The 14,233-nt window shown below is 39.4% G+C and overlaps 1 protein-coding gene across 1 annotated transcript in view; it reads right to left on the bottom strand.

Annotated features, from left to right (window-relative positions):
- LOC139732888 (two pore channel protein 1-like) overlaps positions 1-14,233 on the bottom strand; it is an 80,528-nt gene that overhangs the window by 22,045 nt on the left and 44,250 nt on the right. Inside the window, exons 12-19 of the mRNA XM_071643724.1 lie at positions 12,176-12,244; positions 11,094-11,166; positions 9,739-9,843; positions 8,788-8,859; positions 5,907-5,996; positions 4,391-4,482; positions 2,505-2,551; positions 1,127-1,195 (exon numbers count right to left, since the gene is read on the bottom strand). Of these exons, the coding sequence (XP_071499825.1) occupies positions 1,127-1,195; positions 2,505-2,551; positions 4,391-4,482; positions 5,907-5,996; positions 8,788-8,859; positions 9,739-9,843; positions 11,094-11,166; positions 12,176-12,244 (617 nt within the window). The remainder of the gene's footprint in view (positions 1-1,126; positions 1,196-2,504; positions 2,552-4,390; positions 4,483-5,906; positions 5,997-8,787; positions 8,860-9,738; positions 9,844-11,093; positions 11,167-12,175; positions 12,245-14,233) is intronic.

Genomic DNA, 14,233 nt, shown 5'->3' with positions numbered 1-14,233 from the left:
GCAACACAAAACCCTGCAAAATGGCAACACAAGCCGAATGATACCCTATTAAAGCTAAATACCATTAGTTACCTGAGGCAATCCAAGAAAGGGGGATCAGCATCATGCATCCACTTTTTGTGTGTGTAATTGGGGAGTACCACTTCACCAGGTGAGGTCTGTATCCTGCTTTGTGCAGAAGTGAAATGGGATCTACCATATTTACCTCCGCCAAGGGAGGAGGTTAATATGTGACCCGCTACAACAAAAGGATCTGAAAGTCGGGGAAGGACAATTTTCTGAAAATGGCATGACATTACTCCCATACTCTTTTACTTTAATTTCATACATACATGTAGCACAACTCACAAAAATACTTTGTTGCAGAGATATCCATGATTTTATCAGCGCCTGTCAAGTGGTTGAGGAAATCAGAGTTTCAAGAAAAACGCCTTCAAAGTTGTCCTTCCGACGCTATCATGGTCAAGGGGAAGCGAGACAATTTTCACCGCTTGACAATAGGAGGCATGCTCCCAGCGACCCCCGCCATGTTCACTCAAGCTTAGCGCCAGCGGTCCATGTACAACCAATCGGTAATCAGGATGCCACCCACTGACCAATAAGATCACTCCCTCGTTGCTAGGGGCAGAGTCTAGCTGCGGTGCTAAATCCAAATCTTCGGACACGTTACTCTTGCATTGAAAGTCAGAAAATCATGACCCAGAAAAACACTGATTTCTTGCCTCTCCGTTGATCATTTAGCCTCGAAATTTCGGCAGATGATGGATAAGATATTAGATTACAAAATTATGCAAAAAAACAGAAATTGGATTGTTTTGACCAATTTTGATGATGTGAATTCAAACTCGATTTTCTCGGCTGGGCCATCAGCGACTTTAGGATCCTTTTGTTGTAGCGGGTCACATATGTTTTCATCGGTGTTGGTTTGTTTGTTGGGTTGTTGGGTTGAAACAAAAGGCTTCTATATTGGGAAATCGGGCAGTTTTCAGCATGCATATGCCATTTTCAGCTTGCATATGTCAGATCCTCGGTGCAAAGTCTACACTACAGAATTGTCCTCACCTCACACTGAACGGGATAATATGCAGTAGGAAGGGAAAAGGGCAATGACCCCCAACAAACTCACCATGCTGGACAGATAGAACAGGAAGAAGTATATCCGACTCCACTCCGACACAGTGGTGGCGTAACCTCCCTTTTCAGGTAAGAAGCAGAAGAGTGAACAAAGAAGATGAAATTCCAAGGAGGTTACAGTATCAGACACATTAGATGTATAACTGTACATACACAATAGAAGCCCAAGAATATCACCGCACAAACCAATGTGGCAGAGTACTGCATACGCCATACATTAAGTATTCTTTCATACAGTTAAAACACTACATAGGGAAAAGGTCAATAATGTGCAACGCCACATGTTTGGCAGCTAAGGAAAAAAAATGATACAATAGGGCAACATGATGTGTGTTGGCTTGGAGTATTTCTTTCTCAGCACACACACACACAACAACAAAAAACAGAGATTTTGTTCTTGTGCAAAGGTGCATGAGTGATTGCTGAATGTTTGTAATACATTATACTGTTACAACCTGAATTTACACCAAAAGGTGAGAAAAGTACAACCTGCAGTCTGTATGTGCCCTATGGACCAGGAACAGCATATTATACATTGTATGTGACCCTGCATCACAAAACCAACAAAAAGTCGCCAGACATGGATTTTTAGTTAAGGGCAGATTCTGAAAGAGCAGACTCTAAGCTTTAAAATGATGAATAGTTCAACTGAAATGGACTCTCCTAACCTATCTAAATATTGGAAAGAATACACACTCTGGAAAAGTGTGAATCAAGAAAAGAGGCTCTAGAGTACAGGGTCTAGACAAGTTCTTAATCTTCTCCAAGCTGTGCGAGCTGCGCGATGAAAGGGACAAAACACAGGATGTAAACCATCGGAGCAACAACAATGAAGAGATTATCAGATTAAGCTGAAATTGAGCATGTTCAATAAACACATTCTGTCCATGATTAATGCCAAATTTCAAAGCAGTAGCGTTACCATTTCAAAAGTTATTAGACTTGAAAGTGAAGAGTGTGCAAAGGATTTCAAGGAAAGAAAAGGGGCCTCTAAGACATACTTGATCATTCTAGTCTCCCCCCATAATGGGTTGTAGAAAAACTGCTGACATCATACTCTCCCATTCATGTTATGATCCCAAACTAAAGAATAATGTAGAAGAAGGATAGCTCTTTCAGAAATTATGGAAAACTCAAGATTGACTCCATTGACCCATTTCACCTTTTTTCAGTCCTCACGTAAAATCAAGGGGTGCGACTTTTTGTTTGTTTTGTGGTACATGGTCACATACGCCCTTCTAGTGTGAATACACTGTACAAGGTTTTGCTATTGTCTGGGAGAGGGACAAATAGATTGGACTGCATATAAAAAAAAAAATAAAAAAAAATGGGGTGGGGCAAAACAAAAGTGCAATGGTTTGTATACTTACCATGATTATATGCCAGTTATTCACTACAGTTAGTTCAAACAGGGTGACTGTGAAATAGAAAGACAACAGAGCCAAACAGCTGTGAACTTGAAAACGAGCTTGACAAATTGAGGTCGAATCAGGTGCAGTGCTGTGCAGAAGCTCAAATTTCAAATTTAATCTCACTCATGCCTGAATGAAAAAAGACTTCTACATTCAAAGTTTAGAGCCAAATGGAATTGGATTCACACATAAAAACATGCTGCAATATGCAGTAGGTATTGAAGGCTAGTTTATATAATCTTGGTCTGCAGCATTGCGATTCTATCGAGAAATGGCTGGCTGTGAAGACAAGTGCTCAAAAATATTCAGCCTACCATAAACAGAACACAAATCAGTCATACATGTAGTCTCAAATTTTAAGTTAGACAGCATATTAGTTAATTAACCCATTGAGGATGAGTCCCGAGTATACATGTACTTGGACAGGTGTCTATGGGAAATGTGTGTTGTAGCAAAATCAGTCCATCCTCAAAGGGTTACTTAACTCTTTGTTTGCAATGGTGGAAACCCCCTGTGTGCCACGTTATTCTGAGACACGAAGGTAGTCATGCTTTGAGAAAGAATTCTGTTTTTCCAATCTTTATAACTTCTACAAATTCCTGTTAAGCTGGACATAATAGTGAGCAAAGTTGAAGAAGAATGCCAAGCTTTGCTTTGATATAAATTGTAGGACAAATCTATTTCTATTTATTTTTTTTTAATGACCAGTTGCTACATTACTGTAAAGGCATGACCTTTGCACATGAAACCGTGAGAGAAACTTCGAATTTAACCGCAAACTTAGTTGGGAACGCCGGTTGATAGTCAATCAACACAGAGAATGCAAGCTGTACGTAAAAGGAACAAAAGCACAAGAAAAGCTTTCATTGTACCGCGGGATTAGGCGATTTATCGATCGGTTTAAGCGGATTAGTGCGTTTGAGCGGAATATGCCAAGTTGGCACACCGTCGACTGAATGGGACGTGCGAACATGGCACGTAAAGAGTTAAGAAGCTCGAAATCCAAGACTAAGTCACCATGATACCTCCTGACCATTATCGAAGAGATGAGGATTCGTTGTTTTGTTGTTACTGCTGTTTTTATTGATATTGTTTTTTGGGGGTTTTTTTGTTTTGTTTTGTTTTGTTTTTTGTTTTTTTTCAGGGGGAGGGGGGTTCTGTCCTCTTTTGTGGTGCTGGTGAGTATACTGGTAGATATTGTTCATATTGCTAGAACATTAAAGTTGTATACAGTATGGTAATTTCAATACGTCAGTCCGTAAAATACAGCTGTACATTAAGATGAAATGTCTCTCTCTTAGAAAGGAGAGAGAAATCATTGTAAGTGTAGTGACGTAAATAAAGAGAAGTTGAAAGAGACGTAAAGAAGTTCAGAGGAGAAGAACAGAGAAAGAGAATAAAGGAGAGAGATGGGGTGGGGGAGCATGAGAGAAGTACCATGTATCTCAACAAAATTCTCAAGATGTATTATAATCATACACTGTAGTTATATTCCTACATGTACATCCCCCCCCCCCCCCCCAATTTGGGGATACAGTAAAACTGTAAATCATGCCAGACCTGCATGTACTAAAAAAAAAGATAACCTTTCAAAAAGGTTAGAAGAGTGAACAATGCAGACAAGTGGCATAGTAACTAAGAGCAAGTACAGCAAAGAAGAAACAAAATTCAAGAACCATGGAACGGTTCAAACAAGGCTTAACACACATCATGAGTATCACAGAGGACAGTATATTATGCAATGCATTGAGATGCATATTAATCAAACTTTAAAACATAGCGAACATTTTTTATCGAAAGATGAGCATTAAACGGAAGTGCTGTTCCTGGGAGCAGTGCCTCACCGTAACTACGGAGAATGTCGTCAAAGTTGTTCAGGTAGAAGTAGGCCTTGTACCTTGAGGAGTTGCTGAAGTAGTCGGCGAAGGTTTCGTTTCTGGCAGAAGACGGTAGAGGTAGTAAACAAGAGAACCAAAATTATTTCGTTGGGATGCCATGCTCTTGTCTCATAGCACGAAATCCTACACGTTTATCGTTGCGATGAGAGCGTCAAATAGGGGCAAGTGAAGGCAACACAAGAAATTCTTTCAGTGGGACTACAGCCATGGGTCTCAAAGAGCGAAACCCTATACAGCTATGGCTGAACTGGCGACACTGAAGAATGACATACGAGACGGTGGCATAATGATAATGCATAGTGGTGAGAGACAGGATGCAATGGGGCAGAACGAGGAATCTGGCATGGTATAAAACATTCGGGTCAAAAGAGGACTGTGCTTTAATACTCAAGCTAGCTTGTAACACACTGCACTGAGGCTTGAACAGTAAAGTGTATGTTTACCCATTTTCTCCTTCTCAGGCAGGTCAAGTTTGCATAAACCATAAAACATTTTTACATAATTATGTACACTGCCACTGTCAAACTTTTTGGTACACAGAAATGTTGCATGCATTTACTATAATCCACATTGAATTATCATTTCCTGCACACAACAAATACAAGTATATTTAATATATAAAATTTGATTTGGTCACGAAATTTACAAATTACACATATTGCACACGCTGAATCCAATGTTTGGGAAAAAGACTTTTTATTTCAAAAACAAAGATTTTGGAACGTTTTGGATGAGGAATTCACCATAGCTTGTATGGTAAAAATACACCAACTGGCTACCCCGCAACAGAAAGCTGATGAAATGTGCATAATGTCTGCAGTGATTTCAGCACCTCGGAGGGAATGCATCAATAGCATGATGCTAATGTTGTACACTCTTTATGTGCCATGGTGTAGACCCCTGTGTGTCATGTGTATCATTCAGAGACCGCAATGCATGAGTGCATTTGAAAAACAGTCTGTTTTTACATTCAAAGCCATGTAACTTTTTATTGGCATGTTTATGTAACTTTTTATAGGCATGTTTATGTAACTTTTTATAGGCATGTTTATGCCAGAAATACAGTACTACAAAGCTTGCAAGCTTTGCTGTGGTATACATTTCATGTCAAAGCTATGGCTGTAGGTTTTCAATGTACTCTGGCATATTGTGATTCATTGATCAGTTTGTGTGCAGTCGTACATTTGAGGAAAATATGCAAAGTTGGCAAGCCGTTGACAGAGTCAAGCTTGCGAACATGGCTCACTAAGGCCCGAATTCACAAAGGTGGTTTAAATTCAGACCATGGACTAAATAAGCGTGAAATAGGCATGCCTTTGGCATGCAATCAATGCGCATTTGTTCCTGGACGTCTGTTGGCGTATGCAGAAGAAATTTGCATAAACCATGGTTTTGGTTTTAACCACCTTTGTGAATTTGGGCCAAAGAGTTAAGAGATAACAGCAGAGGCTGTGTGACTGACTTGCAACAATTCATCAGCTGCGTCTCGGCAAACAGCTCCATACCAATGATGGCGTAGAAGTAATAGATGACGAGCAGACAGAAGCCAACACTGTAGTACGGGGAAAATAAGAGATCTCAAGATATACATGTAAGCCCTTAGACTGCAATAGTAAATATTATTAGAACTGTTCATTGGAGGAACAGTGTACATTCACTGTTACTATCACATTCCATGTCAATTGTGGCTTAACCCTATTTTAACTGGGGGGGGTGTCAAATTGACCCCCCCCCCCCATTGACGTTTCGCGCCACGCTTCCGCAACGAGCAAAGATTTTGCCACGTTGTTTCATGACTTTTTTATTGAAGTCTCCCGCATATTTTGAGACCAAATTTGCGACGTCCAGGTACACCGTTCTGAAGTTACGTAATGTTTTGCATATGTGACCGTGCACCACAAAACGAACAAAAAGTCGCACCCACTGATTTTCTGTGAGGACTGAATATAGGTGAAAAGGGTCAACCGAGCCGATATTGACTTTTTCATATTTTCTGATGCTAAAATTTGGGATCATAAAATGGGCAGGAAAGTGTGCTTTTTAGCCGTTTTTCTAGAACATTATTTGGCAGAATAGTGTGATTAACTCTTTAGGTGCCATGTTGGAAACCCCCTGTGTGCCACGTTATTCCGAGACACGAAGGTAGTCATGCTTTGAGAAAGAATTCTGTTCTTTAAATTCGTATAACCTCTACAAATTTCTGTTAGGATGGGCATAGTAGTAGGCAAAGTTAAAGAGGAATGCAAACTTTGTTTCGATATAAATTGTATGACGAATCTATTTTCAATTTCTCTTTCGAATGACCAGTTGCTACATTACTGTACAGGCATGACTTTTGCACATAAAGCAGTGACAGAAACTTAGAATGTACGAGCAAATCTAGTTGGGAACACCGCTTGATAGTCAATCACCACATAGAATGCAAGGCTTATATGAGAGGAACAAAAGCACGGAAAACGCTTTCATTGTGCCGCGGGATTAGCAGTGATTAGCGATTTATCGATCGGTTTTTGGCGGCTTTGTTTGTTGAGCAGAATATGCGAATTTGGCACGCCGTCGACTGAGTCGGACGTGCCAACGTGGCACATAAAGAGTTAAGTGTGTCTTTAGAGTCCTGTTTTCATTTCTTAAAAACCTTGTACACACTCTTCACTTTCAAGTCTTATAACTTTTGAAGGGATAATGCTACTGCTTTGAAAGTTGGCATTGATTAAGGACAGAATGTGTTGATAAGGCATGATCAATTTCAATTTAATCTGATAATCCCTTCATTGTTGTTACTCAGCTGGTTTACACCCTGTTTTTTGTCCCATTCACTGCACAGCCAGCACGGCTTGGTAAAGATTAAGCGCTTGAATAGACACTGTACTTCAGAGCCTCTTTTCTCAGTTCACACTTTTCCTGAGTGTGTGCCTTCTTTCCAGTATTTAGATAGGTTAGGAGAGTCAAATTGGTTTGAGTTATACATCATTTTAAAGCTAAAAGTCTGCTCTTTCAGAATATGCTCTTAACTAAAATTTCATGTCTGGCGACTTTTTGTTTGTTTTGTGGTGCAGGGTCACGTATGCATGTCAACATGAAAACAGCTCATATTCATGATATCATGTGCAAATCCAATGCAAATTGTGTTTTTTGGTTAAATTGATATAAATTAGATTATTTCAACTTTTAACAATTGAAATTAATCATTTCTAGTGTAGATAAGCTCAAAAAAGTGCCTGCAACAAATTTTGGCAAAAAACAATAGAAAACAAAAGGTCGAAAAAACAGTAAAATACATAAGAAATTAACAAAACAATAAAAAACAAAAGAAATTGATTTTGATCGTGCTATTTTTTTACAACAAAATGGTTTGATGTGTCTTGAGGAATTATAACACAAAAATTTAGCAATCCTTCAGTCTTTTTAATGGAGTTATAGGTGAAAATATGATGTCATGCATAAATTGGCATAATTAATTTATCAAAAATAGAAAGGCAATATTTTTCTATTGTATGACCATATAACCTTATAGTTGACATCCAACTCTATCTTTAGGCAAAATTATGCGGTGATCGCGTGATCGGCGACCGAGATCTGAAGGGGGGGTCAAATTGACCCCTCCTCCCCAGTAAAAACTTGGTCTGAAATAGCCCAGTTAAAGGCATACAATCGTGGCGAGTGGTTTGTGCGGCACGGAGACGAACGCAACACGCTGCCTCCCCCATTCTGTATCAAATGTAGAGACACCGAATGAGAATAGCGCTGGCTCAATGGGTCAGCGAACAACACTCTAGACTACAAGAGTTCTGTGCTACAAATCTCCTGACCCAAAATGGCTGTCCGAGCAAGCCACGAGAGCTTCAGAATGGACGCACACTCTCAGTGCGCATGCGCATGAAGAGAGGCCGAAAGAGCCACGCGTCTTCTGGCCTCTCTCCTCCAATCACCGCAGCTCGCAGTCACAATGTTTGTGTATGATGCGTACACACACAGGCACACACACACACACACACGTGTCTCAGTGGCAGCATTGTCCCACACATTTATGGATATAGCACTGAGTCTGGCATTGTGCAATTGCATGCACAAACTTCGGTCGTTCAGAGTTTACGTACCATTAGGGATGATGATCGTCGGACTTTAAAATAGGGTTAAATGGAAGAGAGGTACATGTACATCGCGAAAAGACAAAAGCCAACAGTGTAGTTTAGGGAAAGGAGACATCAATATATGGACGCTGAAATTACTGAATAAGAGTAACGTTGTACATTAGCCGTACATCTGCCATAAAACATTATTGTTCAACACAGAATCCATCAAATACAGCTTACTTTGAGTGTTAGAAATGTTGCAAACCTTACCTTGCCATTCTTGGAGTCAGCTCATACAGAGTGCCAAAGACATCCCGGTATCTCCGGTTTATCTTGAATATTCTGAAATTAAAGAAATGAAAATTTTGAGCACACATGCCATAGGAGAACACCTTGAGACAATGCTGCTCTCTCAATCAATTAAGTTTGTCTTTATACCCATTTGAACTGAAATTTTAACAGAGAGGGAAAATCAAGTTGATACACCCCTTAGAAATACAAAAGCATAAACCTAAACCAATGGACTGCTTCCAAGGAAGTAGCTGATGGCTGCTTTTCCCAAAGCAGTTTCTCCTCCCCCTCCCCTCCTCCTCTGCGTCCCTCTCTTTTCCTCTCATTTTTAACGAACACAATTATGACCAAATTCTGGTTACAACAAAGTAAAAATTCAGGGCGCAATGTTTTCCATTCATGTTTTTTTTTTTATTGTTTATAATTATGTTCGGTTATGATGAAATTTCAATATAACGACATAAAGCTGCCGGTCCCGAGGACTTCGTTATAACGGGAGTCCACTGCATGGTCATTCTATGCAGTGTCGTTATGATTCTTGTTTTCACTCCCAGTAACTACATCTCCAACTAAAACTCACAAGTCTCACATGCCTAAGGGTAACAATAAAACACTTTACTTTTGTGAGATCTGAGCCACATGTTGCCCCATTCCTCTTAATCTGTACATGTATCATTTTTCCATTGTTACATATTCCCTGCCATTGTATTTCAAGTCATGTTTTCATATTCTTCAGTCGAACAAATAATAATAACAATAATATAAATGAATAATAACAATAATAGAAATAACAGTAATGATAATTATAATAATCATCATCATCATCATCACCATCATGATATCAACTCCTTGCACACAAGCCCGCTGGTTGACAAATGGCGTAAACCTAAGAGAGAGATGGGGGTGGGGTGTGGTCCTGGTCTAGCTTACCTCAGCAGTCTGACCGGGCGAAGGATGATGATGTAATGGAAGGACTTGTCCACTACCTGTGTGACCAGGCCTATGAAGGCAGTCACTGTGATGAGGAAATCAAACCTGGAAAGAGATGATCAGACATATAATGAGTAGAGTTGTGTCTGTATGTCATGTGGGGGTTCTGTGGTACAGTGGAAAAGACTCTTGACTTGAAGGTTCCAAGTGCAAGTCCTGTCAAGTGCTCCTGTCCTGGGACAAGATTTATTTATCATTATTACTATTTTTTAAATGGGTATGCGGCAATGCTGGGGTACAGTAGTAATAATGGCAGGGCTGTCTGGAAGAACAGTGTTAACGCTGAAGAGGATATGCTAGGGAAAATCAGATCATCACATTAACAGCATCATTATCATTAATCATTATCATTATCAAAATCATTATCATCATCATTATTATCATTATTAGAATTATTATTATTATCATCATTATCATTATCATTATTATTATTATTTTTATTATTATTATTATTATTATTATTATTATTATTATTATTATTATTATTATTATTATTATTATTATTATCATTATTATCATTATCATTATTTTTATTATTATTATCATTATTATTAGTATTATTATTATCATTATTATTATTATTATTATTATTATTATTATTATCATCATTATTATCATTATTGTAACTATTATCATTATCATGAATCTACTGGTATTTTGTTATTTCAATCATTCTGTGCCTCCACCCTATCACACAAACAGAGATCTTAATTTCGTTGAAGATTAGTCCCTAGTATACTTGGGCAGGTGCCTTAGGGAAATGCATGTTTGTAGCAAAATCAGCTCATCGTCAATGCATTTACTGCTTTCAATGGAAAGTAGTGCAGGACACACACAATTTCCTGGGCTGTCCATTGTTGTAGTACAATTCTACACCATACTTACTTTTTATTTGGGTTCTACATTTGATAAAAGTTTTATCATATGTTGGTTAGATTTTACTCTTTTCATCACAACCAACTTCAGCATGGTGTGGAGTGGAATTGCATCGTAACATCGACATTAAATGTTCATTCATAGATATATGGTAAAAATGCATGCTTAGCACCACAATATTACATTTCCATATTCTCTCACAGTCCGACATATACAAATTTCTGTGATGCAATCACTCTAAGTACAATCCATTCCTGACTGAAACATTGCAAAACCTAAACTATGCACCTTTCTGCCTCATCTTATTAACAAGAATGATCAACATTGAGTGCATTAACAATAGCTTGGATAACCAGAGCTTTAGTGATTTTCTTTGCAGAGTTGCCAGTGATGACTGGCATGAACGTTGATATACTCACAAGTTCCATCCGTTTGTAAAGTAGCCCTTTGGACCGAGACCCAGTATCTTTAGTACTACTTCGAGAAGGTAGACTGTGTGTAAAAGAAACATGTGGCAGAGATCACATACTCTAAACAGTGCAATATCTATCACATGAACAGGTTTACATCAAGACACATACACGCCTATGGCAAAACATGTTAAAGTTATTCATTCTGTAACATTTTACAGGAACAACTTAGAAAAAATTAAAAAACACAACAAAACAGAAGTCACGCTGGAAGTGAACCATTGCTTAAAACTAATGCTGCCAAATACAAACGTTTAAGCTTAATTTACCAATAAGCCATAATAATGTACAGATATGGACTGCTTTTGGGGGCACTGCTGATATTTTCGCTCCCAGGGATCTCAACTCCATGCTATGATCTGAGGAGCTTGCTCTGAGGGTGATCACATGGAGCCGAAACCCCTACGGGTATAGTATAGGGGATAGCATGCTGGTGGAAAGGCGTCTTCCCACAAAGGGCTAGGAGTGATCTCTAACTGAAAGGAATCAGATTGAGGTTGGGGAGGGGTAAGAAAATAATATAATTTCAAACTCCTACACACTGGATACTTTTGCTTCTCTGCTTCTCTCAACTTTTCCTTATTCAGGTATCCCCTTCTTTGCCTCTAAATTTATTTCTGTCTTCTTATATTCCTCTTGTGTTGTTCTCCTCAGTCGAATGATATTGAAAATACTCAGAAGTTCACACTGTTTATGTGTTTATGTGTTTTGTTCCCTCAATTAAAAATAGAGATAAATTGTATATTAGAAACAACATTGCCTGGAGGCTGTTATCCAAGGTAAGCAAATTGCTGAATCATATCAAAACTGGTCACCTCCACATGTATAAACTTAAGATACAATGATACAATGATATATATGTACACATATTATACACGTAATTATTTACTTCCTCTGAATACCTTGTTTATATTTTCATGTGAAAATTGTTGATCTTGTCGTAATGATATCATTCATACAAGTGGAGAAATAAAACAGACTATATCTGAAATTGAAGTACATTCTATAACAAAAAGGATTTCACTACTCACATGCCACAAAGGCCCAGTCATACCAGTAGACCGAAAAGACCTGATTCACAGACTGTGGCGAGCTGGAGCCTGTTGAGAAATATGGAAGAAAAAAATACATATACAATGAAATGATATCAAGAGTCCTCTCACTTCTGACATCAAGACAGTTTTATTTATTCATGGTTTATTGTGGCTCAAACTAAAGGAATCAAATGTCCTCATCACTCATTCAGGAATTTCCCGACATTGACAGACTTTAATTGACTGACAGGGAATAGCGCACAACCCTAATAGTGTTGGAGAGATGAATTGTTATCGAGTGCACTATGCTTGGTTTGTGCGTATGTGTCTTCCATACATTATGCCTCTTGTATAGTATCTGTAACTTTTTTTTTTTTCTTATCAAAGTTTAATGTTCTGCCTGATTCTCCGACAAATTTGAATAATAGTAGAAATAGTTGATGTAGGTGACTTTTTTTCATCTTTATTTCAAAGTACTGAAGAGAACAAGTAAACATGGTACCTGGGAATGCCATTGGGTATTTGTATGTGCATGAATATTTCCAATCAAGTTTTGCATAATACATTTTCACAATTTTTAAATATTCACTGGGGAACAAATTTAAGTTTTGGCATGGAAGAAACATACATTTTGATTCATATCTACTTTCATAAGAGGTCTGCTTGTCTTTCCCTACAAAGTATTCCTTCCTCCTCCAAAGTTAAATACATAACTGTAGCAATTGAATTTTTCTTGTGTTTGGTTTTATCAGTAGTGACTTTGAAATATCATGAACATACAATATCCAGTGTATTGCCGATACTAAGCTGTGGAGGTGGGATCAGATTTTAGCTTAAACATGAAAGTAAGGTTTCTGACCGCGCTACGAGAGGTGTGAAAATTGCAATCTTGCTTGTTCAGTATGTCTCATATTCCCTGCAACTCCATGTCCCCCCCCCCCCAACCCCGAAAAAAAAAAAATGATTCCGCTGGCACAATGCCAACTCAGCTCTCTCACCCCGTGAGAAACTTGGAATCTTCTCCATTCAATAACTTATCTCCTTGACTGCACCCCCTCTCATCCCCCTCGAACCCCCCACCCTCCTCTTCCAATCATACAATAATCTTCTCCCCATCGCTCCGGAGTTTACCGGGAGGAAGTGCCGGGTCAAGACAGGTCGCCGGGATTGTTGGTATAGGATTAGTCGTCCGACGACGGACGTCGGATCAAGGCGGCCGGTCCGCTCCGGATTAGCGGGGATCTCCTCACGAGGCCCCTGCAATATCGCCGGTGTCAGCTTTTGCGCCGGAGATTGGGCCGAATTTCAGTCTTGCTCTGTACAACTCAACCGAGCATTCTACTATAAGAGGTACTTCTGATCTTGATATCAGTTGCAGTTGTGGGGAGGGCGTGGGGGGAGGACCGAGAGTTTGGATGAGGATGCTGAAGGGGAGTGCTGGCTTGTAGTTCTGAAAACTCCACTCCTACGGCTGCGAGGTGCAACTATGCCATCTACCGCGGGTTCAATAACCCCTGCTGCAAAGGGGGGCATCTTGTTACAGTTTTTTTTTTCTACCCCCTCCTCCATTTTCTCTGTGCCGTTCTTTGGCATCCTTTTGAGTTAGGGACAATTGTCGCCTTCCTCCGGCAAATCCCCTCCGTGATTGATGCCAGCGACAGGTACCAAGTGCCTTCCAAGGTGGGTGAGAGATTGAGTTATAATGGTAGTGGTGCTCTTCAAACGTAGGGTGTGAAAAAGCAACAAAAATATGTAAAAAAAAAAAAAAATGCTTTCTGCAAAACCTCACACTAGGAATCCATTGTCTCTTGAAAGGGCCCTTATCAGACACACACAGACACACACAATTCACACACAGACTGACTCTACATCACTTTCGGTTGTCGTGAAGAGGATTTCACGCTTTACCCTCCGACCCGTTACAGTTACACAGACACACAAACACGTGACACACACACTCACACAATGTGCCAGAGGATCACACAGGACGGCTGCATGACTGGCCTTCACCTACTTCACACAACAATCTCTACAAAGATCAACCTGTTACGTGCA

This window comes from Diadema antillarum, unplaced genomic scaffold, assembly GCF_040938485.1.
Source record: "Diadema antillarum isolate AM-2024a unplaced genomic scaffold, OU_Dant_1.0 seq00000454_RagTag, whole genome shotgun sequence".
NCBI lineage: Eukaryota > Metazoa > Echinodermata > Echinoidea > Diadematoida > Diadematidae > Diadema > Diadema antillarum.
Note: the sequence above shows the minus strand (reverse complement) of the source record. Positions and strands in the feature narration are given on the sequence as shown.